The following is a 27,034-nucleotide window of genomic DNA, read 5'->3' as shown; positions in this document are numbered from 1 at the left end:
TAGATTTTGGATACTAGCCCTTTATCTGATATGTCATTTGCAAATATCTTCTCCCATTCTGTTGGTTGTCTTTTGGTTTTGCTGACTGTTTCCTTTGCTGTGCAAAAGCTTTTTATCTTGATGAAGTCCCAATAGTTCATTTTTGCCCTTGCTTCCCTTGCCTTTGGCGATGTTTCTAGGAAGAAGTTGCTGCAGCTGAGGTCGAAGAGGTTGCTGCCTGTGTTCTCCTTTAGGATTTTGATGGACTCCTGTCTCACATTGAGGTCTTTCAACCAATTTGAGTCTATTTTTGTGTGTGGTGTAAGGAAATGGTCCAGTTTCATTCTTCTGCATGTGGCTGTCCAATTTTCCCAATACCATTTGTTGAAGAGACTTTTTCCACTGGACAGTCTTTCCTGCTTTGTCCAAGATTAGTTGACCATAGAGTTGAGGGTCCATTTCTGGGCTCTCTGTTCTGTGCCACTGATCTATGTGTCTGTTTTTGTGCCAGTACCATACTGTCTTGATGATGACAGCTTTGTAATAGAGCTGGAAGTCCGGAATTGTGATGCCGCCAGCTTTGCTTTTCTTTTTCAACATTCCTCTGGCTATTCGGGGTCTTTTCTGGTTTCATACAAATTTTAGGATTATTTATTCCATTTCTTTGAAAAAAGTTGATGGCATTTTGATGGGGATCGCATTGAATGTGTAGATTGCTCTAGGTAGCATTGACATCTTCACAATATTTGTTCTTCCAATCCATGAGCATGGAACGTTTTTCTCTTTCTTTGTGTCTTCCACAATTCCTTTCATGAGCATTTTATACTTTTCTGAGTATAGATTCTTTGCCTCTTTGGTTAGATTTATTCCTAGGTATCTTATGGTTTTGGGTGCAATTGTAAATGGGATCGACTCCTTAATTTCTCTTTCTTCTGTCTTGTTGTTGGTGTATAGGAATGCCACTGATTTCTGTGCATTAATCTTATAACCTGCCACTTTACTGAATTCCTATATGAGTTGTAGCAGTTTTGGGGTGGAGTCTTTTGGGTTTTCCACATAAAGTATCCTATCATCTGCAAAGAGTGAGAGTTTGACTTCTTCTTTGCCGATTTGGATGCCTTTTATTTCTTTTTGTTGTCTGATTGCTGTGGCTAGGACTTCTAATGCTATGTTGAATAGCAGTGGTGATAGTGGACATCCCTGCCATGGTCCTGACCTGAGGGGGAAAACTCTCAGTTTTTCCCTGTTGAGAATGATATTCGCTGTGGGTTTTTCATAGATGGCTTTTATGATATTGAGGTATGTACCATCTATCCCTATGCTCTGAATAGTTTTGATCAAGAAAGGATCCTGTACTTTGTCAAATGCTTTTTCTGCATCTATTGAGAGGATCATGTGGTTCTTGTTCTTTCTTTTATTAATGTATTGTATCATTAATGTATTGTATCATTGATTGATTTGCAGATGTTGAACCACCCTTGCAGCCTAGGAATAAATCCCACTTGGTCGTGGTGAATAATCCTTTTAATGTACTGTTGGATCCTATTGGCTAGTATTTTGGTGAGAATTTTTGCATCCATGTTCATCAGGGATATTGGTCTGTAATTCTCCTTTTTGATGGGGTCTTTGTCTGGTTTGAGGACAAGGTAATGGTGGCCTCATAATACGAGTTTGGAAGTTTTCCTTCCATTTCTATATTTTGGAACAGTTTCAGAAGAATAGGTATTAATTCTTCTTGAAATGTTTGGTAGAATTCCCCTGGGAAGCCATCTGGCCCTGGGTTTTGTTTGTTGGGAGATTTTTGATGACTGCTTCAATTTCCTTAGTGGTTATAGGTCTGTTCAGGTTTTCTGTTTCTTCCTGGTTCAGTTTTGGGAGTTCATACATCTCTAGGAATGCATCCATTACTTCCAGATTATCTAATTTGCTGGCATTTAGTTGCTCATAATATGTTCTTATAATTGTTTGTATTTCTTTGGTGTTGGTTGTGATCTGTCCTCTTTCATTCATGATTTTATTTATTTGGGTCATTTCTCTTTTCTTTTTGATAAGTCTGGCCAGGGGTTTATCAATCTTGTTAATTCTTTCAAAGACTAGCTCCTAGTTTCGTTGATCCTGTTCTACTGTTCTTTTGGTTTCTGTTTCACTGATTTCTGCTCTGATCTTTGTTATTTCTCTTCTCCTCCTGGGTTTAGGCTTTATTTGCTGTTCTTTCTCCAGCTCCTTTAGGTGTAGGGTTAGGTTGTGTATTTGAGACCTTTCTTGTTTCTTGAGGAAGGCTTGTATTGCTATATACTTTCCTCTTAGTACCGCCTTTGCTGCATCCCAAAGATTTTGAACAGTTGTGTTTTCATTTTCATTTGTTTCCATGAATTTTTTAAATTCTTCTTTAATTTCCTGGTTGACCCATTCATTCTTCAGTAGGATGCTCTTTAGCCTCCATGTATTTGAGTTCTTTCCGACTTTCCTCTTGTGACTGAGTTCTAGTTTCAAAGCATTGTGGTCTGAAAATATGCAGGGAATGATCCCAATCTTTTGGTACCGGTTGAGACCTGATTTGTGACCTAGGATGTGATCTATTCTGGAGAATGTTCCATGGGCACTAGAGAAGAATGTGTATTCTGTTTCTTTGGGATGGAATGTTCTGAATATATCTGTGAAGTCCATCTGGTCCAGTGTGTCATTTGAAGCCTTTATTTCCTTGTTGATCTTTTGCTTAGATGATCTGTCCATTTCAGTGAGGGGGGTGTTAAAGTCCCCCACTATTACTGTACTGTTGTCGATGTGTTTCTTTGCTTTTGTTATTAATTGGCTTATATAATTGGCTGCTCCCATGTTAGGGGTATAAATATTTACAATTGTTAGATCTTGTTGGATAGACCCTTTAAGTAGGATATAGTGTCCTTCCTTATCTCCTATTATAGTCTTTGGTTTAAAATCTAATTTGTCTGATATAAGGATTGCCACCCCAGCTTTCTTTTTATGTCCATTAGCATGATAAATGGTTTTCCACCCCCTCACTTTCAATCTGGAGGTGTCTTTGGGTCTAAAATGAGTCTCTTGCAGACAGCATATCGATGGGTCTTGTTTTTTATCCAGTCTGTTACCCTGTGTCTTTTGATTGGGGCATTTAGCCCATTTACATTCAGGGTAACTATTGAAAGATATGAATTTAGTGCCATTGTATTGCCTGCAGGGTGACTGTTACTGTATATTGTCTGTGTTCCTTTCTGGTCTATGTTACTTTTAGGCTCTCCCTTTGCTTATAGGACTCCTTTCAATATTTCTCGTAGGGCTGGTTTCGTGTTTGCAAATTCCTTTAGTTTTTGTTTGTCCTGGAAGCTTTTTCTCTCTCCTTCTATTTTCAATGACAGCCTAGCTGGATATAGTATTCTTTATTCTTGCCTGCATATTTTTCTCATTTAGTGCTCTGAATATATCATGCCAGTCCTTTCTGGCCTGCCAGGTCTCTGTGGATAGGTCTGCTGCCAATCTAATGTTTCTACTGTTGCAGGTTACAGACCTCTTGTCCGAGCTGCTTTCAGGATTTTCTCTTTGTCTCTGAGACTTGTGAGTTTTACTATTAGATGTCAGGGTGTTGACCTATTTTTATTGATTTTGAGGGAGGTTCTCTGTGCCTCCTGGATTTTGATGCCTGTTTCCTTCCCCAAATTAGGGAAATTCTCTGCTTTAATTTGCTCCAATATATCTTCTAACCCTCTCTCTCTTTTTTCTTCTTCTGGGATCCCAATTATTCTAATGTTGTTTTGCTTTATGGTATCACTTATCTCTCGAATTCTGCCTCATGATCCAGGAGTTGTTTATCTCTCTTTTTCTCTGCTTCTTTATTTTCCATCATTTGTTCTTCTGTATGACTAATTCTCTCTTCTGCGTCATTTATCCTAGCAGTTAGAGCCTCCATTTTTTATTACACCTCATTAATAGCCTTTTGGTTTCGACTTGGTTATATTTTAGCTCTTTTATTTCTCCAGAAAGGGTTTCTCACATATCTTCCATGCTTTTTTCAAGCCCAGCTAGTATCTTTATAATCGTCATTCTGAACTCTAGTTCTCACATCTTACTAATGTCCATATTGATTAGGTCCCTGGCAGTCGGTACTGCCTCTTGTTCTTTTTTTTGAGGTGAGTTTTTCTGTCTTGTCATTTTGTCCAGAGGAGAATAGATGAATGAGAGAACAAAATGCTAACAGGGTAACAACGACCCCAGAAAAATATACACTAAACAAATCAGAAGAGACCTGAAACCTGGGGAAAAGGAAAGAAAGAAAAAAGAAAAAAAAAGAAAAAGAACAAGATAAAAACAAACAAAAAACAGAATATGATCAGATATGATCAGACTGGTGCATAGATCAGTGCCACACACTAGATTTTGGGTGTATTTTGGTCTGTTAGAAGAAAGTGCCTCCCAAAATTTTAAAGAAAGAAAAACTTATATATGTACAAAAATAAGGGTAAATACGATGAAGGGATGGAATATGACTGTAATGATGAAAATTATAAAAAATTATATAAAAGGAATTGATAAGAAGTTGGTTGAAAAAAGAAAGAAGAGGATTTAAAAAAAAAAAAAGGGAGAGAATGTGATCAGGCAGGAGACTAGATAGAACAAAGCCATACACTAGAGATTTAGGGTATATTTTGGTCTGTTAGAAAAAACTGTGTCCCAAAATTTTAAAGAGAGAACAACTTATTTATATATACCAAAAATAAGGGTAACTACTATGAAGGGATAGAACATGACTCTAAAAATGAAAAATAAAAAATATTTTTTTAAAAGGATTGATAAGATGTTGGTTGAAAAAGGGAAAAAGAAAAATTAAAAAAAAAAAGACAGTTAAAAAAAAAACTAATTTTGAAAGACTAAAGAATCATGGTAAAAAAGCCATGAATTCTATGTGCATTATTCTCCTAGCGCTGGAGTTCTGCTGTTCTCATTGATCGGTAAACTTGGTCTTGGCTGGCAGTTCTTGCTGATCTTCTGGGGGAGGGGCCTCTTGCCGTGGTTACCAAATGTCTTTGCCGTAGGTGGAATTGCCCCGCCTTCGCCGGGTCCGGGCTAAGTAATCTCAGGTTTGCTCTTGGGAGGTTTTGTTCCCTGCAAGCTTTCCGTACAGCTTTGGAGGACGAGAGTGAAAATGGCGGTCTCCCAATCTCTGCCCCGGAGGAGCCGAGAACTCGGGGCCCCACTCCTCAGTGCACCCCCAGAGAAAAGCAGTCAGTCACTCCCGTCTCCCCAGTCTCTGGCCGCACTCCATGCTCACCCGGCCTGTGACCAAGCGTTTCTATCTCTGGCACCCGACCCCATGTGGAGTCTCCAAATCCAGCAGATACCTGCAGTGTGCTCCCGCGCCGCTCCTCCCGGGGGAGGAAGGGGAGTCTCCCCGGATCTGCCGCTTGTTGGGTCCCTGCTGGAAGAGCAGGGGCCCGACTGTGCCTCGGATCACGGTTTATGGCAACCCCGAGCTGAGAGCCCGCTCCTCAGCTCCGTCTCTGCAGCTAGCTTCCCCGCTCTGATCCCTGGGAGCTCTGCCACACTCAGGCACCCCCGGTCTTTCTGTGACCCCGAGGGTCCTGAGACCACACTGTCCCACGAGGGTTCCACCCCCCGCTTACTCACTGGAGCGACGTCCCTCAGCGGAGCCGACTTCTAGAAGTTCCGATTTTGTGCTCTGCTGCTCTTATCACTTGCCAGAAGCGGCCGACGGAGGCCCCCTCCCCCACCATCTATCCTCCCGAATATTGCCTCAGATTCACTTCTCCGCACATCGTACCTTCCAGAAAGTGGTCGCTTTTCTGTTCAGAGAGTTGTTGCTATTCTTTTCTTCCATCTCCTGTTGAGTTCGTAGGTATTCAGAATGGTTTGATCCCTATCTAGTTGAATTCCTGGGACCGGACAAAATTTAGGTCTCCTACTCCTCCGCCATCTTTCTCCTTCCCCCATAAATCATTCTTATTTTAGCGTGGAGGCAGTGGAATAGGATTGGGAACTTCACAAGTGCGTATAATCTTTTGTTGCTTAAGATGGGTTCCCAGATTGTTACATCATTATTTTCAGATTCATATATATTATATATAGTCTTTTGAAAGTTTGAAATATTTAATAATAGTAAAATTAGTGTTAGATTACCAAACCTTAATTGGCCACTCTACTGTTTCATAGCATTGATGTTGGTAGCCTTTCCCTATTTCCAACATAAATATCTGAATTGATTTCTTCAGAGTATCCCATGCATTTCTTTTGTTTTATGGTCTTGTGCTTCATAAAGTACATGCTAAAACTTAGTTTCTGAAACATCATTTTTACCAATTTGCTACTCTTGGTAGGAAAGAATTTTGAATTGTTAGAAAAATCCTGCAGGAAGAATTCTTTGTTGGTTTTCAGCTGTTACTTGGTGTCGGTGCTATAGATTTGTAAATGAAAATATTCTTCTCTATGCATATATATGAAAAGCTTGGCTTTTCTCCCCTTTTTCAATAGGCAAGTGAAAGACCAGAATAAGAAGGTAGCAAATCTGAAGCACAAGGAACAGGTGGAAAAGAAGAAGAGTGCACAGATGCTTGAGGAGGCTCGACGAAGGGAGGATAATCTCAACGACAGTTCCCAACAACTACAGGTTAGAACACCTGGACAATCTGAAAGGAGAGATTTGATCCATAATTGCATGTTGTTTTCCTCTTCATCTTTATCCTCCTCTTTTTTCTCTTTCTAACCCTGCTTGCTGCCTTCCTCTGAGACCGACTGTTTAGCAATAAAGGAATGGCTTTAAATAGAAAAGGCAAGTTTTATTCCACAGCTTTGTGAGGACACCTCAGCATAGGAGAAAGTTCACCTTGCTTCAAGTTGATCGCATTTAAATTGGTAAGTTCAATGTCAGTTTAATGAGTGGGTTCTCTTAAGCTTTAGGATGGTCAGTGTTACTGTTTACTGTTTTCCTTCATTAAAGTGCATTGCTAAACCTGGTCCATGTCTGTTTAACTTCCTTCTTTGTTTTTCATTCTTCTTTTCCCTTTTCCCCTGTCTTTTCCATTTTGCCCTCTCCCTCTTTCTTTCCATGCTTTTTAAGCATTCAATTTAGAGAATGTATTTCGCAGTCATACAGGATGTATAAACTATACTTTTTCACTTCAGTGGAGTGATAATTGATGTGTAAACCTAATTATTCACAAATTAGGGTGCAATTAGTGTCCATAATAATAGTAGTGATGATATTAGAAGTGCCCATATGGGCCCAGTACTTGGCCCTAGGCCCTGGTCATTCATGGTTTCTAACCTTTACAGTGATCCTGTGGGACAGATGGTTTTGTACATATTTTATAGATAAGGAAACTGACTCAGAGAAATTGAATTATTTGCCTAAATGCACACAGTTTTCAAAGTGGCTCAGCCATGATTTTAACTGAGACTTTCTGGATCTCTAGCCTGTCAGAATGAAGGTTTAAATTTTAGAGAAGAATATCATATACTTTGCTAGAAACCTTTGAAACTTCTGCTAAGACTGCTAAGCCATTGCCGCTTCATTTTTCTCTCGTTACAACTTCGAATTGGGTATGGGAGAGTGTGTCACAGTTGCATTATCATGAAATCTTTACTGGAGAGATTTGGAGGAGTTATAACTGTGGAAGCCATTTTTAGGCTTTATAACAAATCCATTTCAGACATGTTTTTAATTTCTTTTTTCATTCATCTTTTATATAAATTTTATTGATTATAAAATGCATAGTCCTTATAGGAATAGTATACATTTTCTCAAATGCAGCACCTTTTAATAAAGCAGCATACTAGTTTTCCCTCCCTCTTGCCAACAACAGTCAGTACTGTCAATTTTCTCTTCCTCCCTTTTTTTTTAAATGCTAATCTGATGGATGGAAAATATTTAGGTTTTGTTTTAATTTATATTCCTCCGATTACCAGTGAGGCTAAGTATTTATTCATGTCTTAAATTTTCATTTGTTAATGTAAATCAAATGTTGTGTCTCCTCCATGTTGGCCTTTTCCCCAGGCATTTTTTGGTTCATTTACTCCTGTTTTGGGAACACATAAATATTTATCTACAAATATTTTTAAGTTGTTCTGGGTTTTCATTTTTTACTTATATATTTTTTTAAAGATTTTATTTATTTGAGAGAGACAGACAGACAGAGTGCACACAGCCGGGGGAAGGGGCAGAGAGAGAGGGAGAAGCTGACTCCCTGCTCAGCATGGAGCCCGATGTGAGACTTGATCCCAGGACCCTGGTATCATGAACTGAGCCGAAGGCAGATGCTTAACCGACTGAGACACCCAGGTGCCTCTTACCTTTACTTTTTAATTTAAATTATTTTAGGGTATTTTGTATCGTGAGGGTCTTATTTTTCTTCATTGCTAACAATTTCATAGGTTGTTGATAGGAAATTATTTAATTGCTCACAAGTTTCAATTGGCATCTTTATATCTGAAATTATATAACAGGCTGGGGCGCCTGGGTGGCTCAGTCGTTAAGCGTCTGCCTTCGGCTCAGGTCATGATCTCAGGGTCCTGGGCTCCCTGCTCTGCGGGAAGCCTGCTTCTCCCTCTCCCATTCCCCCTGCTTGTATTCCCTCTCTCGCTGTGTCTCTCTCTGTCAAATAAATAAATAAAATCTTTAAAAAAAAAAAAAAAGAAATTATATAACAGGCTATTTCTAGGATTTCATTCAACCTCCTTTGTTGAACTAGGATCACATTGTTTGTAATTACAGAAAATATTTATTTTATAAGACAAGCCCTTATTTCTGTTACCTCCTTAACTGTTTCATTTGTCTTGTGCCCTCTGTCCCTTTAATATTTTCGGTTACTAGTCTGTGTAAACTGAAAGATGCCCTTTTAATCTTTTGTCAGTTTTCATGTTAACATCAAAAGAGCCTTCACATGTAATCTCCTATTTCCTCTTCGTATAATTTAAGAAGTAAGTCAGATTATTTATTTATATATTACATAGAAAACTAATTTAGAGTAGATGAATGATTTTTCCAAGGTGTCTCAGTAAGTGATAGATATAAAAGTTATGACAAGTGATAGTTCATGGCCATATGCAAGATACACATGGATGAAAACTGCATAGGATTACAAATAGGATACTTTGCATCTGATCTCAGCTCTTTTACTAACTCTGCCACTTACTTCTTAACCATTTCCTTACAAATGACAACTTAGTGGTAGTCAATATCCCTAGCACTAAGATTATGATCTCTAAATAGGATGTCCCACTAAAAGAAGCTAGAGATTCTTGGAGAAATGGCTAATCATAGAATTCATGGGAGTTGAATAGTAGAAAAGCAATTGATTTAGGTTTTATATTAACAATAGCTCTTACTACCTGAATGTTTTTGTGTTTTAAATTTCTGAATATATATTTGGGCTCATCTATTGATTTTTTTATGAAATAGGAAATGCAAATGGAAGGAATTATTTTAGTATTTCCATTCTAGACATCATAATTCTATGATTATAATATATTCTCTATCTTGTTAAAAAATACTTTATATTTAATGTTTTCAATTTTGATGACTAATGAATATTTAATCTTTATCAGATGCCACCTGCCTTCCAAAGATTAATTCTATTGATCATATTAATAAATACATAGTATGTTTTGTTTGTGAAGATTCGAACCTGCTTTAAAACAAGAAAGTTCATTTTCACGTTTTGTTATTCAGTGACTGACTGCCAGCTATGGTAGTTTATTGTGGCTTCTCTCTTCCTAGCAGAAGTTACAATTTGCTGCAAAGCAGTAGTACTGCTTTTTAAATTTACCTTTCTTTTTTCTGAAAGGTAAATATATTTTAAAAAATACATAATAAAACACATGTATACACACAATGTAAATAATACATACAAAGTGATCATCTCAAGAAATGAGAAGATTACTGGCATCCCAGAAATCACATGGATATTCCTTCCTGATCATTATTTCCTCCCTTCCTCCAGAGGAAATTATTATTTCGACTTTTATTGTTCTTTGCAACCTGTGTATATATTAAATAAAAAGTATAGGTTAGTTTTGCATATTTTTATTTTATATAAATGGAGTCATCATATTTATTCTTTTGTGACTTCTTTTGTTCAACATCATGTGTGAGGTTTGTTCATGATAGTTGTGTGTAACATTTGCACATTTGTTGTCCTTACTGTACTGTTTTTTTTTAATTCAAAATTTCATGTTTTATCTTGAAAGTGTTTTGAAAAGATAACTTCATTTCTTCCCAGTTTTCCATTTTTTGAATATTCAGATGGAACTAAAAGTACTCCTTTTTGGCAGAACATGAGTTTGAAAATAAGTTGTTACTTTACTCATTGTTCTTGGCTCAACACATTAAAAATGTTCTAAAAAGATTAAACAAATTCCTTACATATGAAATGAAAATGATACCTGAAAATGAAGAGAACCTAGAAATCTGCAAACTATAAACATGGTCATTGTTTATCATGGCCTTAGTTATGAGTGTCCTTTCTTGAGATATGACATTGCCATACCATTGTATTCTGTTTGTACCTTTGTGTTTTGGACAGTCATAACTGGGGTATATTAACTAGTCTCAAATTTTTTGGTTTTAGAAGTCCCTTTATACTCTTAAAAATTAGTAAAGTCTCAAACAAGATTTTTTAATGTAGGTTATAATTATCATATACATATGCAGTTAACTTATTGACCTGGGTATCCATCATCTTGTATCTGAAGATACATCTCCAGAAATATAAAAATACTTATGTAAAAAGTTATTTGCAGTGTTGTTGGTAAGTGTGAACTATTGGACAACCTAATTGCCCATAGATAGGAGAGTGCTTGAATCTACTATGGTACATCCATACATTGGAGACTTGGCAGCTTTGAAAAAGAGAGGAAGATCTCTAATGAACTGATATGGATTGATTTCCTGGGCATCCCATTAAGTGGGGAGAAAAAAAAGCACAAAAATTATCTACAGTATGCTAAACTTGGTATAAGAAAATACACACATATCTGATCTTTTTTACAAAGGAAAACAGGAAGGGTAAAGTAGAAAGTAAAGAGACCACCTATCTATTGGAGTGGTGGGGAGAAGAGTGGAAAGAAGGGGGAAATGGGATTGGGGTGGTAGGTTTAAGGAGAACCTTCCCTTAGCATATCTCTTTAGAGAATAGCTCTGACTCTCCAAACCATAGTAATATTTCACATACTCTAAAACCTAAGTAAACAAAACCAATCAAGATGCATTGGGGGAAACCAAAAGAGAATACAAACACTAACAAGTGAACCTGTTTTATAAACAAATAATACAAACACCCTCAAAGGGGCAGGGAAGGGGCGGGGAACTAACCTAAGTAGCTTTGGAAAACATTTTCTTGACTGAATGCTATTAAGCTAAAGACAAAAAGAACCATATATAAATGTTGTAATCTAGTAATAAGTGTGTTTCTCACAAAGGATAGGCTAGCCATTCTGAAAGCACTTGATATGTGTACTAGAATTCAAATAAATATTGATAATGAAGACTGAGGTTTTCATTGTTCAAGAAAGAATTTATAAATAAGTAAAGTGGGAAGGCTTAAATGAGCCCTGTGGTGTTGGACTGGAATCAGAGATATTAGTATGAAGTCATGGTATTTAATTTATATGCAGATAGATGTATTTAATTTATATGCAGATAGAAATATTGATATGCGTATATGTATGGGGTTATTATACATGCTTATATTTCCTAACTGTCCATTAAGAGGGCTTAGAAGCAATAAGCATACCTAACACCCAGATTTTGATTGCTATATACCATTCTCCAGTGAAATGGACCAAAGCATCTTGGAGAAGTGGTTGATTCCAGGCCTGGGGTAGGGAAAATAAACAGTGAGCTTGGATAACTTTGTGGTTCCAGAAAATCGGAAAAGTGCTCAACAGAAGAATGGGGGCTTGTGGAAAGAGCATAGGAGCCAACCTAAAGGAGCCCCTGATATCTCATGCTAAAACAATTTGAGTAAAAAGATAAATAATGACATTTTAATCCATAGAATGAAATATTCATGAGTCCTTACTGATATAAATAATCAAATGCATAAGTAAGTGCAGGAGTAAGGATAGCTCTTTCCTAAAGAAGATTTCTAATTAATAAGTGTAGAAGGAAATAGATTTTAAGTAATTACCATGAAGCAAACACCTCAGTAATAATTGTTGCAGACAAGATCCATTGATGATTGTGAAAATTAGTGGGTGAACATTTAAAGAATAATAAGACTGGCATAGTCTCAAAATACATTCCTTAGATGTTTATTAATTATAAAGAGAAGACTGTAATTGTTCAGTTAACAGACCTAGCAGACACCACCTTAACAAAATGATCAAGGTTAACATTACCAGTAGTCAGATATACTGAGAAGGAGGCAATATCATTTCTATGTTGCTCTTTCTCCAAAATGTATAATCTTATTCCAGTCATGAGAAAATACCAGACAAATCCAAATTCTGGGACATTTTATAAAATAACTGTTCAGTTTACTTTAAAGTATCAAGATCATGAAAGACAAAGACTGACCACTGTTATAGGGGCATTGGTGGTAACTTAGAAAAAGTGTTAACTAAATGAAATTTGAGACCCTGGATTGAATCCTGAAACAGATACAGGACATTAGGGAAAAACTGTTGAAATTAGAATAAGGTCTTTAATTTGGTAAAAAGTATTGTACCAATGTCAATTTCATAATTTTGATCCTTGTTACTGTGGTTATGTAAGCTCTTAACATGAGAGGAGGTTGGGTGGAGGGGTATATGGGATCTGTGTACTAATTTTGCATCTTCTCTGTTTGTTTATAATTAGTTCAGAATAAAAAATTTATTTAAAATTGTCATTGACTCTCTTAGCACTTTTCATTACCTACTTCACTTTCCCATCCCCTTGAAATAAGGGAGCTATAAATTTCAAAAATCTCTTACCTGCAAGCTTAATGATACAGGATAGATATTTTGGGCTTTTTTTCAAATGCCATTTCTAAGTTTGCAATGCAGATATTATTGTGTTCCCCATATTGTTTGATATCCTAAAGGCTTAATTTAATGTAGAATTTAGTTGAACAAGTTGATTATTCTGAAAATTCGACCCAAATCATAAAGCCATGATACGATAATATGGCTCTTTTGTTAGAGTTGATGTACCTTGACTAGTCTGTATCCCTCTAAGATATTAGGCTTAAGTTTTACTCATTTTCCTTGATGTCTTTCATTTATTCAATATAAATTTATCAAATGCTTTCTAAGTGTAAAGGTCTGTTGCTAGAGTTGGTTACAGTAGTGAAAAGGCATATTTCCTGCCTTTCTGGAGCATATTGTCATATGGGGAAGACAATATACCATAATGATAAAACTAAGCAAGTAATAAATAGAAATTATGGTAAATTAATTTGGGGGACTTGAGTTTAAAAATCATACGGAACTCCATAAGAATCAGTGACATCATCTAGAGGTAAAATATTAACAGAAGAACATGGAGTTAGAGTTGAGCCCTTAAGGTCCTCAGTAGGCTGAGATGGGGTTGGGTAGGAGAAGGTGGTGTTTGAAAGGAAACAAATGAAAAGACCAGTTGAGGTGGGAGAAAAAAGGAGAGTGTGGCATTATAGAAGGCAAGAGAGAAGATTGTCTCCAGAGAGGAAGTAAGTACTTCATGTTAATGGTGCTGAGAGACTGAGAAAGAGGACAGCATGGTTGAGTGGTGTGATCCAATGTATTCAAAATGGTCAAGAGCAGTGATCTCCCTGGGTTAAGGTAGATAGATGTCTTCCATTATAACTTATTGACCTTGGAGATAGATAGTCCTATATTGATGCAGACACTTGCCTTGGACAATTTTTCTGTCACACCCTCGCCAAAATTCACTGTCCCTCACAAGGTCTTTGTAATGTCTTTCTTAGGTATATATGTGACTAATATTAAGACTTGATTATACAATGGTTATTTAAAGTGTTTCTAGGGCGCCTGGGTGGCTCAGTCGTTAAGTGTCTGCCTTCGGCTCAGGTCATGATCCCGGGGTCCTGGGATCGAGTCCTGCATCAGGCTCCCTGCTCAGCGGGAAGCCTGCTTCACCCTCTCCCACTCCCCCTGCTTGTGTTCCCTCTCTCGCTGTGTCTCTCTCTGTCTCTGTCAAATAAATAAATAAAAATCTAAAAAAAAAATAAAAAAATAAAGTGTTTCTAGTATGATCCATACATACATCTAAACTATTTTACAATTCCAGTTGAAATTCACCAATATAGGACATGAATGATAAAAACAATGCGGCACATATTGGCAATGAGCCTTTCTTATTATCATGTTTTTAATTATAGTGCCTCTTTCTTGATATTCAGCATTTAATTTTGCCAAATTTTGTTTTCCTTACTCAAGAACTTAGCTCTGTATTAAATTTAGTTCTGAGTTGTTTCATTAATATTTTTTGTAAGCCATATTTTACTTTAATTGGCTAAATAAGATTTCAGGATAATCTGTAGTTGTCCTCAGTAAACATTTATTGAGTGCCTATTATGGAACTGTCACTGTGCTGTGGTATGCTGGATATGTCAAGGTGTGTTATTGTGCAGTTCCTAAGTAATTGCTGTATAAAAAACTGAAACTAGGCAAATCCCAGCAACAAGGGCTTCCTTCCTAAATAAACATGATATGAAAGCATAATCTTAGCTGAATTGACTGATGGTGATGTTGCGATTAGAAAAGCTCTCTGCTGAAAGCCTGCCCATCTTCTAAGGTTCAGATAAATGCTCCCTCCCTTTTGTGCTGCCTGCCTAAATCCTCACAGTTGGAATTAATCAGGCCCTCTGTTGTAATTCCATTAGATTTTGTTTCTGCTTTGATTTCAGAGCTTATTTTTGCTTACTTTGTATTATATACTAGTAATTTGTGTGTTGTTTCCCCAACATATTTGAGTTTGGGAACCAGGTTTTGGTACATTTGTACATAGTCTGTTCTCTCTAAAAGTGTTTATTGATTTCAGTGGCATCAATAGATGTCCAGAACCCTCCTTGTTCACAAACATCTTAGCCTGGCCTTTGGAATCTCCCATCAACTAAACCTTTATTTCTGACCTCATTTTTAGGTGAGATACTTACTAGCATAGCTACTGTATCCTAGAGAAGCTGATAGTGTTTATGTTTCTTAAATATAGTTTATTGATTTTCTAATCTGTGCTCTTTTTCTACACAGAATCCTTTTTCTTTGGATTTCCAGTTTTACCACTTAAAGATTCTGGCTTAAATGAACCTTTTGTTAATGATCCTCTACACCCTGTTTTGTTATTGTCTTATTCCTTATTCCTCAGCCTGTGTGTTTAATTATACTTTATTGTTTTCTACTTTTTAATATTTTATAATTGTTCGTGTGTGATTTAATCACTTTCTCTTCTCAACTAGTTTATATCTGCCTTGGGTTAAGGGCTGTTTTAAACATTTCTTTTCAGAAATATTGAAGTATTGTTCATTAAGTACAGCTATAATCATTGTTATAAATAATAAAATAAAATTTAAAGGTTTAGTTACAAATTAAAAAAAATCTTTGTATGATGCTACAACATTTAGCATCCTAATATTCTCTAAAATTTCATAGGTTACCCTTTAAGGACTTCACATATTTTAACAAAGGAAATGTCGGGTTTTTGGTTAGTTGAGAATCTTTACCTTAAATATTTTTATTCTTTAAGCAGTAACACTCACTTTGTCTTTTGACCAAACTACAAGTTTTAGTCATATTCTAATACGACAAAGTAGACTGAAAGGGGAGGAATCTCATATCAATAGTGGTTTAGTGCTTTGTTTTTATTTATAACAAAAATAAGTATTTGAATTTAACCTTGAGAGAGGGTACTGTCACAGAGATTAATGGCGCTGCTGAAAGAACACTGTGGCTCTTGTGAGTTAGCTCTCCTGAGACCAATGAATATTAAGAATAAAGTTCAAAGAAAGTGAAAACAATAGAAATAGAGATAGGGAAACTTTACATATATGTAGGCATATTCTCTTTTTAGATGCATTATCAGTGAAACCTTTGTGTTTTTCTTTAAAATTTGATTGGATTTTCTCTATCAAAAATGAAAATTCTTCCATTTTGGTAAGATTTTTTTTCCTTTCTGAAACAAAGACTACTTATCTTTGGTTTTCACATTGGCCATGGGGATAATTATTTAAGAAAACCTTTAGAAAACTTAAGATTGTCTGATATCTTTCTATAAATAGTATGTGATGTGTCACCTGATTAGATACCACTGATACATTAATGATGTTCTTATAAAAATCAATTTTGGTTTCTTAACAGATATTCTCAACCTATTTAAAGATATAATCCTATATCATTTCTTCCTCTTTAATTCATTTTTTTTCTTGGCAAGACAGGTTTTTTTTCTGTCTAGAATATGGCATAGGTGGGTTTTTATGGTGTTCTCGGCAAATAGTAAATAGAGTTAGGGATTACACTGGAAAAGTATACATAAAATTAGCATCCATTTTAACAGCCTTTTGCATAGTTCCTGGAATTAACTTGAAAATTTGGTTTTCCTGCAGGTGAAGCACCTACTCAAATTGTTGGCATGTGTGTGATTTTTTAAAGCTTTTTGCCCAAACTGTGCTGCTTTTTACCATTTAGAAAAAAGCAAAACAAGTCATAAAATCATTTTAAGGAACTCTACGGTGTTGAAATGGACTCTAGTTACTTTTCTCTCTGGCCAAAATTCAGTTCTATTTGATAGCCAGTGGAATGTATTAAAGGTATGTTTCTTGGTAATATTCGTGTGTAGGTGGCCTACTAAGCTGCTTCCTACTGTTAGGTTAGACCTATTCTATGGAAACTTTTAGCCACATCCTTTTAGCTTATTATAAGAATGCTCTCCATAAAATAATGAGTGGTTAAAGTTACATCTGGCACTAAAGTTCTTACAAGTACTGTGTCCTCATCTTAGTGAAATGAATGGTTTAATACTTTCCTTTGTGTTGTTGTGGAAATTCCTCCTTTATATTTGGAAAGTGAAGTCTCCGAGAAGATTCTTTTTAAGAGACCAGAAGCAGGCACTATATATCCCCTTTGCCAAGACCTCAAAGGCAAAAGTCATCCTCTTACGGACCACATCGGTTGTTTATTATTTTAAGTAAAAGATTATCTTTGGGATTTTTGGTAAAGACTTTGAAAATTTATGCTTGTTCTTTTTATAAGCATTATTGATCAGAGAAGATGTACGTACAGTAAGATTAGGCAAAGCCTATGTCCCTGCTCAAGTTTCTGATACCCAGCTCCCAGAATTTTTAGGATAAGAACCTGGCTCATCTACATGGGGTATTTGTACTATATGCTCTGTAAAAGTTATTTATGTAAAAGCATCATTTTATATGTATATATTTCCACTTCTTTAATGAAATCCTTCTCCTCTTGTTTGACTTTGATTTTTAACAATTAAGGTTGTAACAGAGTTCTCTAAACAGGGGAGATATTTAAGGGACTTTGGACAGGAGGGGGGAAGAAAATATCTTTCAATTTTAACCCAAAGCATTTCCTTAAAATAAAAAGTAGTTGGTGTATAACCAAATTCTGTCTCTGTGTTAGGCTAGCTTTCTTTTCTTAAAATTGACTTCATCAATGCATCTGGCTTCAGTTTTTTTCCCCCAGTAAGCATATGAGTAGTTGGTAATTGAATTCTGACATGTTGAATGATTTTAATGCAATCTTCTGCTCTGTGTGTTTGCTTGGGGGATGGAGAAAAGGGAGGAAGAATAAGCAGTGGGGGGGGGGGGGAGGTAATAAAGAATTACTGTCTCTTTACGTTAAGGATAATGGATAGCAGCTAACATTAATATCTTTCAGAATGTGTTAAAGCCTTTTCGGTAAGTGGTGTTTACTCCAAAGGAAGCAGCTCTTAATATATTAACCCAAAGAAATGACCTCCATAATCAAGGCAGAGTCCAAATTGGGAAAGGGATGGGGGAACAGGGGAGGCTGGGTTACCTTGGATAATCTACGTGAGATCTGCAGTGACTTTCCCTCTGCTGCTGACAAAGGGAAAAGCTTCATAAGATCTGTCATTATCAAGTGATTTCTTTTTATGTTACTGTAGTATTAAACCTTTTTTCCTTTTAATTTTGAGGGCAATGTGTGAAGAGAGCAAAAAATTATTTTTTAATGTTTGTTTTGCCCTCACTGTTCTTCTTGAATGTTTGATTTGAAGGAAAGGCATTGGAGACTAGAGTCTTAAAGCTGCAGTGACAGAGCTGATGTCAAGAAGCAAAGTTCAGATGAGTGTATTAGGAGAGTTAGTGGTTATATGGGATTTGCTAGAATCCAGTCTTCTTGTTAATGTGCCTAAAGTTACAGCTGTCACAGCTTTTGCCCTAATCTCATTCGACTATAGGAGTCTTCTTATTTAAGGATATGAAGAATATTTTGGTAGCTTCCCAATTCCTCTCCCCCCCTACCATCCCCCCAAAACTAGTCACACAAACCCCCTGCTTTGAGCCCTATACTCTGTAAATGAAGTGGCCTTATTTAACCTTATTTGATAAGTGTAGTTGGCATAGTAAGTAGGTTTCAGCACCTAATCTAGTGGTAGGAAAACTGGTCTGTGTTAGTTTTGATGAGTGCAAACATAATTTATAGCAGTTGAAGTAAAATTCTAAAGATACTGCTTTCATTTTTAGTGATACGAACTATTTCAACTGGTAAAGCATGTTCCTTTCCTGTCTCCAGATAGCTTTTAAGTGAGTTGTCTGTGGCACACAGTACATGTCTAAATTTTGGGTTGCCTAAATTGATTAAATAGAATGAAATTCCAAGTTAGAACAGGTGAATGAAATTGTAGTTTCTTTCTCTGTGTAGTTTTTCTCCCCCATGCTGCCAATTTGATATTTTTCTAAATAATGAGGGCTAGAAAATTGGGTAACTCCAAACAGTACAAATAATTGCCCTCTTTGTAATTTTAGATTAGACTGTTGTTTTTTGCTAAATTTTGTGATTTTTTGCCTCTTAAGAGTAAAACCAATTATAACGAGAATTCATAAGGGAACAGGATTTAAGGAGGGTCTTTAGTCAGTGGGGGCCAACAAGACCAGGAATACTTCATTCTCATAATTTCTTAAAAAATGGGTTTATTCCCCAAAGAAAGGAACTTTACTAAAATGTGAGGACTGAACTTACTAATAACTTCTATTATATATAGCTCTTTAAACAACCACCCAGTAATTTTTTCCAGTTGACCTTTGATTGATTGGCATATCATCGAGTGTTCTTACTACTGAACTACTAGCAAATTAAATTGGAATCCTCTTCATTTTTACCATAATCATAAGAAAATATTTCATTAGAACTCAGTCCGGTTACAGGTTTTATGCTGAATAATTTTTGACAAAATGCATATTTTGCTGATCTCATATCCAATGGATATCCTAATTTTGTGTAGTATCTTTAATCTCTGCCCTTTACATATTAGGTAATCTAGTGTCATTTGGTTCCATTTTAATATAACCTCATAAAAAAAGCTCTGTCTTTCTAGTAAAGACCCTGTTATCCTAACAGGTATTTTTCTCTCAGAAGCAGTTTTGATAATCACTGTTTTCATGTCTCATTGCTTTGTTGATAATTCAGTTTTCTTAGGCTGGAAGTATACTCTAGCATACTACGATAATCATCTTCCAAGATGGCCCCAGATCATCCTTACCTCCTGGTGTTTGAGCCCTTGTGTAGTCCTCTCCCACATTGTATCAGGATTAGTCTGTGTGAACAATAGAAAATGTCAGAAGTGGTGGTATGTGACTTCTGAAGCTAGATCATAAAAGATACTGATGTGTCTGCCTTGTTCTCTTGGATCGCTTGCTATGAGGAAAGCCAGGCGCCATATCATAATGACACTCAAGTAGCCCTGTGGAGAGGACAGAGGCCCCTTGCCAGTAGCTATCACCAACTTGCCAACCATGTAAGTGGAAGCAGAGGACTGAATCCTGACTGACATCTTGACTGTAACCCCATGAGAGAACCTGGAACCAGAACTGTTTAGCTAAGCTGCTTTTGAGTTCTGGACCCACAGATGCTGTGCAAGATAAAAAATGTTCACTGTTGTTTTAAGCTGCTATGCTTTGAGGCAACTTGTTATATAACAGTAAACAACTAATACAGGCACTTTATATCCTAGGTATTAAAGTGATATGCCATATATTGAATTTTTTTTCCTTCAAATCCAGTTTGGTTTTCTCTGTTGGCAGAAAGTTAATACTATTTGAATTTGTTTTATTAATGTTATCACTGCAATAATTTTCAGTGCTTTAGATTGTTAGAACTTTAGGCAGTTTGCCATAAGGATTCTCACCTATGTAACTCATATTTGTATGTTAATAGACTGTGAGCTAAGAAAAGAGATGAATTTATTTTCTTTTAAAGATTTTATTTATTTATTTGACACAGTGAGAGAGCACAAGCAGGGGAAGTGGGAGTGGGAGAAGCAGGCTCCCTGCTCAGTGCGGGGCTTAGTCCCAGGATCCCAGGATCATGACCCGAGCCAAAGGCAGGTGCTTAACTGAGTGAGCCACCCAGGCACCCCAAGAGATGAATTTATAACATGCATTCTAGTTATTGCTGTGTTGTCTGGCAGAAATAGAAATGTGGGCACGTGTATAATTTTGAATTTTCTAATAGCTTCATTTAAAAAACCATTTAAAAAGGAAACATAATAAAGGAAACAATAATTTTAATAATGTACTTTATTTAATTCAGTATATCCAAAATATTATCATTTCAACATATAATCAATGTCAAGATTATTGTTTCACTTTTTTTGTACTTCTTCAAAACTTAGTGTGTATTTTCAGCACATCTCAGTCTAGCCTAACCACATTTTAAGTGCTCAGTAGCCACATGTGGCTTCTGTATTGGACAGCACAAATAATGTATTTAGCTGAAGAAGTTAGGATTTAATTGTAAGCTAAAGCAGCAAGTCAGTAATGCATATAAACAACAGGAATGATTTTCTCAAACTAAAGTGTGCCATGTCATACCTTAACTTTAATCTCTGTCTATATTTAGTTTCCAGTAAGTCACCCTCTACTTTCTGAATACCTCAGATCCTTCAAACCTGTGGAATAGAAGGGATTAGAGATATTGGAGGTTCTGTGTACTTTTCTTTTCTCTGTGATTACAGTCTTAGAATAGCAGGACTGCCTCATGATTTATCTTGAAGACTGGTGAATGTGGACTTTTTAAAAGAGAAAGTAGAATTAAATTTGTATAGCATATAGTCGAAGCCTTAGGATGTACCTGGTGTAATCACTGTCACTATTTGAGTCACCAAGAAGCACTTCCCAGGGGTTTCAGCACATCCCCTTAGTTCCTCCAGCCTGTGTTTACCAAGAGCAGAAGTGTATGAACTCCTTTGTGATTTGCAGTTTCTGCAGATCTATACTTTACTGACATTTTATTGGCCCACACATATTCAGAGAAGTGGGTGATAACTGTCACTTCTTCTACTCGAAGTTTAGACATTGAATAGATTAGAGATTTTTCTCTTCCTTCAAACCAAAATTCACCATTAAGTGCAGTGTAAATTTTTGTCACTAGAATTTTGTGTCAAACTCTATCACCAAAATCTACTCACAACTATTTTGATAGGTATTTAAAAAGAAAAAAAAAAGGAAACTATTTGCACAGAAAGGGGGATAGGGGACAATTTTCAAAGCTCTTGGTTTGGTGCTGTGTCTTATACGTATGCTCTTGGGATATTTAAGCTTTAGGTATTTTCAGAATAATAGCAGAATTTATTGCAATATTTTATCTCTTTAAAAAAATGTTGTTATTAGAATATTCAATGGTTACATAAGATTGGAAAAGAATTTCTCATAATTTTGACCTGCTATGCAAATAATTTGCGTGAAGAAATTCAACTTTTGAATAAAAAACCGAGGAAGAGAGTGACTTGAAATTCATGTTTTTTTCACCATTGTCACTGTCTTGAGATATATTTGCCCAGTCTCTCCTCTTTCCAGTAAGTAGTTAACCCATATGTTTAGAGTATCCATACCTGAATTGGTTACCACATTTATAACTATTTCTGGAAATTCATGTGTTCTTACTAATTTATTCGCAGTATGTGCTTTTCTTGCAACATTTTTAAATTTGATTTTGAATTTTTGTTTGAACAATGCTTATTTATATCATTTACAAAGTGACATAATACTACATGGACTTATAATAGTGATAGTCCTCTACCTCATTCTTGTCTAACCTGGATTCCTGCTCCCCTGAGACAACAAGCATGCTTTCAACTTTTTTGCTTGTTTCTTCTGCTGTTTACTTCCACCTCTCCAAATGACATTCTTATACTGTTGTTTTCTTATTTTTCTTATTTGGACATTAGTTATCTACTGACTTCTTATTATGAATGATGAGGAATTAGCCTTTCTAAGCAAATCACCACACACACTTCGTTCTTTCTGTCTTTCTAATATAAGTTTTACATTATTATGTCTCAGGCACATAGTATATTATGATTACATTTCCTTTACTGTACTCTGGTTTTTCCTGGTGGTAACAATAGCTTTGGGGTTTTTTTTATTTGTTTTATTATTTATTTGTATACATATCACCAGTTTATTCCCAAATTCCTTTCTCCTACTATAACATTCCTCTTGATGTTGGTACTATTATAGAATACATCATCCCTTATTTATTAATCTCGCAATCTATTCATCCACTTTTTTTCTTGGAAACATCTTTCCTTGAGTTTCTATCCTCTCCTCTGAATTCTCTTTATTCTCTAGGCTTACGGTTACCCTTGTGGTTCCTTTCACTACTCATTTGTGGTAGATCCCCTTTTTCCTGGGTCCCATGTCTTCCTCTTTCTAGGTTGACTTCTTAAGTTTGATGGAGCACATCTCTAGTAGCTTTCTGAGAGTCTGTGATGTGAGGTAAATTTTTTAAGACTTTCCATTCTTCCCTTACATTTGATTGATAGTTTGTATATAAAATTCTAGATCAGAAAGCATCTTTCCTTCAGAGTTTTGAAGGCATTACTTCAGTTGTCTTCTGATTCTTTGTGTTTACATAAAAAATTCCAGTGCCTTCCAATTTTTTATGCTTTGTGGGCAATCATTTTTGGCCTTTCTAGAACTTAAAAATCTTTTCTCTAGTATTCTAAACTTAAAAAAAAGGTAGAATACCCATATTATAGTCTAAGTATAGAAAATGTATTTAATTTTCACTGAAAGTGTAAGAACAAGGAAGGATAATTATAAATATGATCTAGCAGTGTGCTTAGGACTCCAGTATTTGTAGAACTAAAAGATTCTATTCACTTCTGGCATTGGCTCAATATTTTATTAAATGAATCAGATTCAAGGTGTGTAATTCAATACAAAGGAAACTTCCTTGGTTTACCTTAGCAAATATCTATTAAGATTCCGAAAATAAGATTGGAGCCACATTTTACTCACTAGATGGATTAAGTAGTTATGGACTTTGTTGGTTTTGGTGTTGAAGGTGATGAGAATATTCGCTGTCTTCATTCTTTTGTTGCCACCATTTTACATTGATTTTTTTTTTTTAAAGATTTATTTATTTGACAGAGAGACACAGCGAGAGAGGGAACACAAGCAGGGGGAGTGGGAGAGGGAGAAGCAGGCTCCCCACTGAGCAGGGAGCCTGATGCGGGGCTCCATCCCAGGACCCTGGAATCATGACCTGAGCCAAAGGCAGACGCTTAAAGACTGAGCCACCCAGGCGCCCCCCATTTTACATTGATTTTAAATTGTATTGTAATTATAAGTTATATAATTTATAGTATTTCATAAATATTATTTAACAGTTTTCTGCTTTTTATTTGTGGTATTTCTTGACTTTTGTTCTTTGTCCTTATTATGGACACAGATTTTGAGCCAGCTTTTACCATTAAGTCCAGAAAACTTTTCTTAAATAAATGGCCTTGTACACAGAGCTCATCTGGTAGACTCTGATTTTAGTACTGGTTTTGATGAAACTTTCAATATGAAAACCTGCCCTGATTATCTGCATTATGACAAATTACTAAGTATCCTCTCTCTAAAAAAAGTTTTACTGATAAAGCCACAAAGCTATTTTTCAGCCCATGCAGAAAAGCAGATAATCCTCTTTGTTTGAAATAGCTTCTGGGAAGTTATCTGGGATAAGTTTTTAAGCCTCAGTTTAGGTTAGAATAACAGAAGCCTCTCAGGAGATCTCCCAAAGACAGTGTAAGAGTAAAGAATATCACAGACTGGACAAAAACATAATAATGAGTTATTTAGAACCAGTTGATAATGGGAAACATTCATGTTTCTTTTTGTTTACAGCAATCTGTAATTCAGAATCCCATGTTACTACAAATAAAGTTACTCGTTGGAGATTTTGAGAGAACTGAACTCACTGACGATTGCATCTGTCTCTTTCCACATAATCCTTCTGTTGGATTTCATATTCTTTGAATCAAAAGAAACTACCTGAGCCTTTTTTTTTTTTAAAGATTTTATTTATTTATTTGACAGAGAGAGAGAGAGAGAGCGCGCACACAAGCGGGGGAGTGGCAGGCAGAGGCAGAGGGGGATGCAGACTCCCCGCTGAGCTGGGGGAGCCCGATGCAGGACTCGATCCCAGGACGCTGGGATCATGACCTGAGCCGAAGGCAGTTGCTTAACCAACTGAGCCACCCAGGCGCCCTGCCTTGGCCTTTGTTTCTGTTGGCATCATTTCCTCTCCCTCTCTGCTTGGCATTGTTTTAGAAACCTTCAACAGTAACTTCTGCTGTTTTGGAAGCTGCACTTTGCTGCTCATGGGAGGCCACCTGGAAGCATTAAGATTTCAAGAAAGAACATTTTTTGATATAGCTAAACTTCCCTGTATAAGACAGAACCTTACTTATGGGGCTAAATCAGGGTATTTTATAACATTTTCTCCTGAAGAATGAACACTTTAAAAAAATGAATGTGACCTACATTACTGAAATGTGAATATTCTTTTTTTTAATCTCATTTTTTTAGTTGAGAAAAATGAGAGAGAATAAAAAATTTGTCAACTTTTTATTATGAAAGATGTTAAATAGTAAGATATTCTTTCAGTGCTGGGAGAAGAATCTGACTTACCTTTGACAGATTTCGAGTTCTGGATTTCTGCAGACAAAATTGTTAGAAAGGACTTTCTGTGCCTTGCACTTATAAAAGTGAACTACAGTCTAATTAAATGAGAGTTGCATAGATGAATGATAAAATCCTTTGATATCTTTTACTGATACAAGTATTCTGAAAGTTGGAGAATGTTTCAGTAACTCTTGTTCTTTTGTTTTTAATTTAATTGTATTAATAAAAGGCAGCGCTTTCTTTTTAATCTTTTGGTTCTAGAAGAATTCAAAGAGGAAATGCTTAATAATAACCTGATGAATCTAATTCTTTTTTTTTTTTTTTTACAAAGGTAGTATATATTTATTTATTTTTTTTTAAGATTTTATTTATTTATTCATGAGAAACAGAGAGAGAGAGAGGCAGAGGGAGAAGCAGGCTCCCAAGGAGCAGGGAGCCCGATGCGGGACTCGATCCCAGGACGCTGGGATCATGACCTGAGCCGAAGGCAGACGCTTAACCATCTGAGCCACCCAGGCGCCCAGTGATGAATCTAATTCTTAATACTGCTTGAACTCTGCTTCATTTATCCTTCTTATTTTAAGATATTTCCTTTCTTACATGTTCTTAAAGTTCTGTTGGATTTTGTCTTTCTGATAGAAATCCATATTTACCTTCCCAGGAGTTAATTCTTAAGCTTATTTAGAATATCAAGGTTAGTGGGAATTGGTTGGCTAACTAATTTACTCATCCTTAGCCCGATCACTTAAATCCAGTTACCATTTTTAGTTTTCTCATATGAGATTAAGAGAAAACTTTGATGTCTTGAAATCATTAGGAAACCACCTTCTTTTTCATTTACTTTTTTTTTTCTAAATTAGTTTGCTAACAATTGTCTATATGAAGAATATAATCTGAAAAATCATGCTATTTATCTGACTTTTCATCAGGGCTGAACTTTGCAAGGAGAGACTGTTTTGGTATTGAGTCTTATTACTTAGGCTTCATCAAAGCTGGCTTAAAGCCCAGTTTAGAAAGTAATTCAAAAAACAGCTTTGTGTTTTTAAGTAATCAAGCCCTTGCTGCCTATGCTGCTTAACACAGTTTTAGTCTCTGTTACAGAGAACAAATCCATCACTAATTTCTCTTGCTTAACTAACTTGACCTTTTGCTCTTAATAATCTACTTCTCCAACCTCCTATTATACTTCTTTTCTTCCCTTGTTCTTTCCTCTGTGAAGATGTCTTTCTGGCTTGGATTTACTTCTGAAAGGAAGAATATTTCATAAGCAAATAGTCCTTTCTTGATAAATAGTCTCTCCTTGCGTTAACTAATTAGTCTACTTCACCTAGTCTTCCATCGTTTTCCAGGACAGTCTCCGTAAGAAGGATGACAGGATTGAAGAGCTGGAAGAAGCACTAAGAGAAAGTGTACAGATAACTGCAGAGCGAGAAATGGTGCTAGCACAAGAGGAGTCAGCCAGGACCAGTGCTGAAAAACAGGTCTGCAATTTTATACAGTTACTGGCAATGTTGCTGGTTAAACAAAAGGTAAAACCCAACCAGTATAGTTTAGGTAAACTGTACATATGTTTATAGGGTTTCAAAAGCACTTCATCAGGTGTAAGTATTTAAACCTAAAAAAGAATTGAAATAAGGTTGAATGAGAATGACTCATGTTAAGAGTCTCTGCATTAGTAATTTGGAATTTATTTCACATATATAGCTGTGGTATATGCTCATGGATCTGGTGAGATGAAATGGAACTTGTCTGTTTGTTCCAAGACTGGTCACAATCCTGCTTTTAAATTGAATGGGAAAACACAAACATTTCTGAGTTAAAATGTTAAATTTAAAAAACAGTTTATTTTATATTCTGCTTTGTTCAAAAGAGCAGTTAAAGTTATAACAAGGTATTAACAAGGTTAATAGCAAGTATGAAGGACATGGTTATCGTGACACTTGAGAGCACCAGGGCAGCAT

The 27,034-nt window shown here is 36.0% G+C and overlaps 1 protein-coding gene across 14 annotated transcripts in view; it reads left to right on the top strand.

Moving 5' to 3' along the window:
- The window catches only part of ERC1 (ELKS/RAB6-interacting/CAST family member 1), a 548,010-nt gene that overhangs the window by 223,001 nt on the left and 297,975 nt on the right, over positions 1-27,034 (top strand). For 11 of the 14 annotated variants that reach the window (XM_032390726.1, XM_032390723.1, XM_032390722.1 and 8 more), the window contains 2 exons: positions 6,478-6,613; positions 26,423-26,554. In XM_032390726.1, coding sequence (XP_032246617.1) covers positions 6,478-6,613; positions 26,423-26,554 — 268 coding nt within the window. The remainder of the gene's footprint in view (positions 1-6,477; positions 6,614-26,422; positions 26,555-27,034) is intronic. The other 3 variants (XM_032390730.1, XM_032390734.1, XM_032390733.1) reach the window with 1 other exon arrangement.

The sequence above is a fragment of the Phoca vitulina genome, unplaced genomic scaffold (genome assembly GCF_004348235.1).
Source record: "Phoca vitulina isolate PV1807 unplaced genomic scaffold, GSC_HSeal_1.0 scaffold59, whole genome shotgun sequence".
Classification (NCBI taxonomy): domain Eukaryota; kingdom Metazoa; phylum Chordata; class Mammalia; order Carnivora; family Phocidae; genus Phoca; species Phoca vitulina.
The sequence above is the reverse complement of the archived record's forward strand: the minus strand, read 5'-3'. Positions and strand labels throughout refer to the sequence as shown.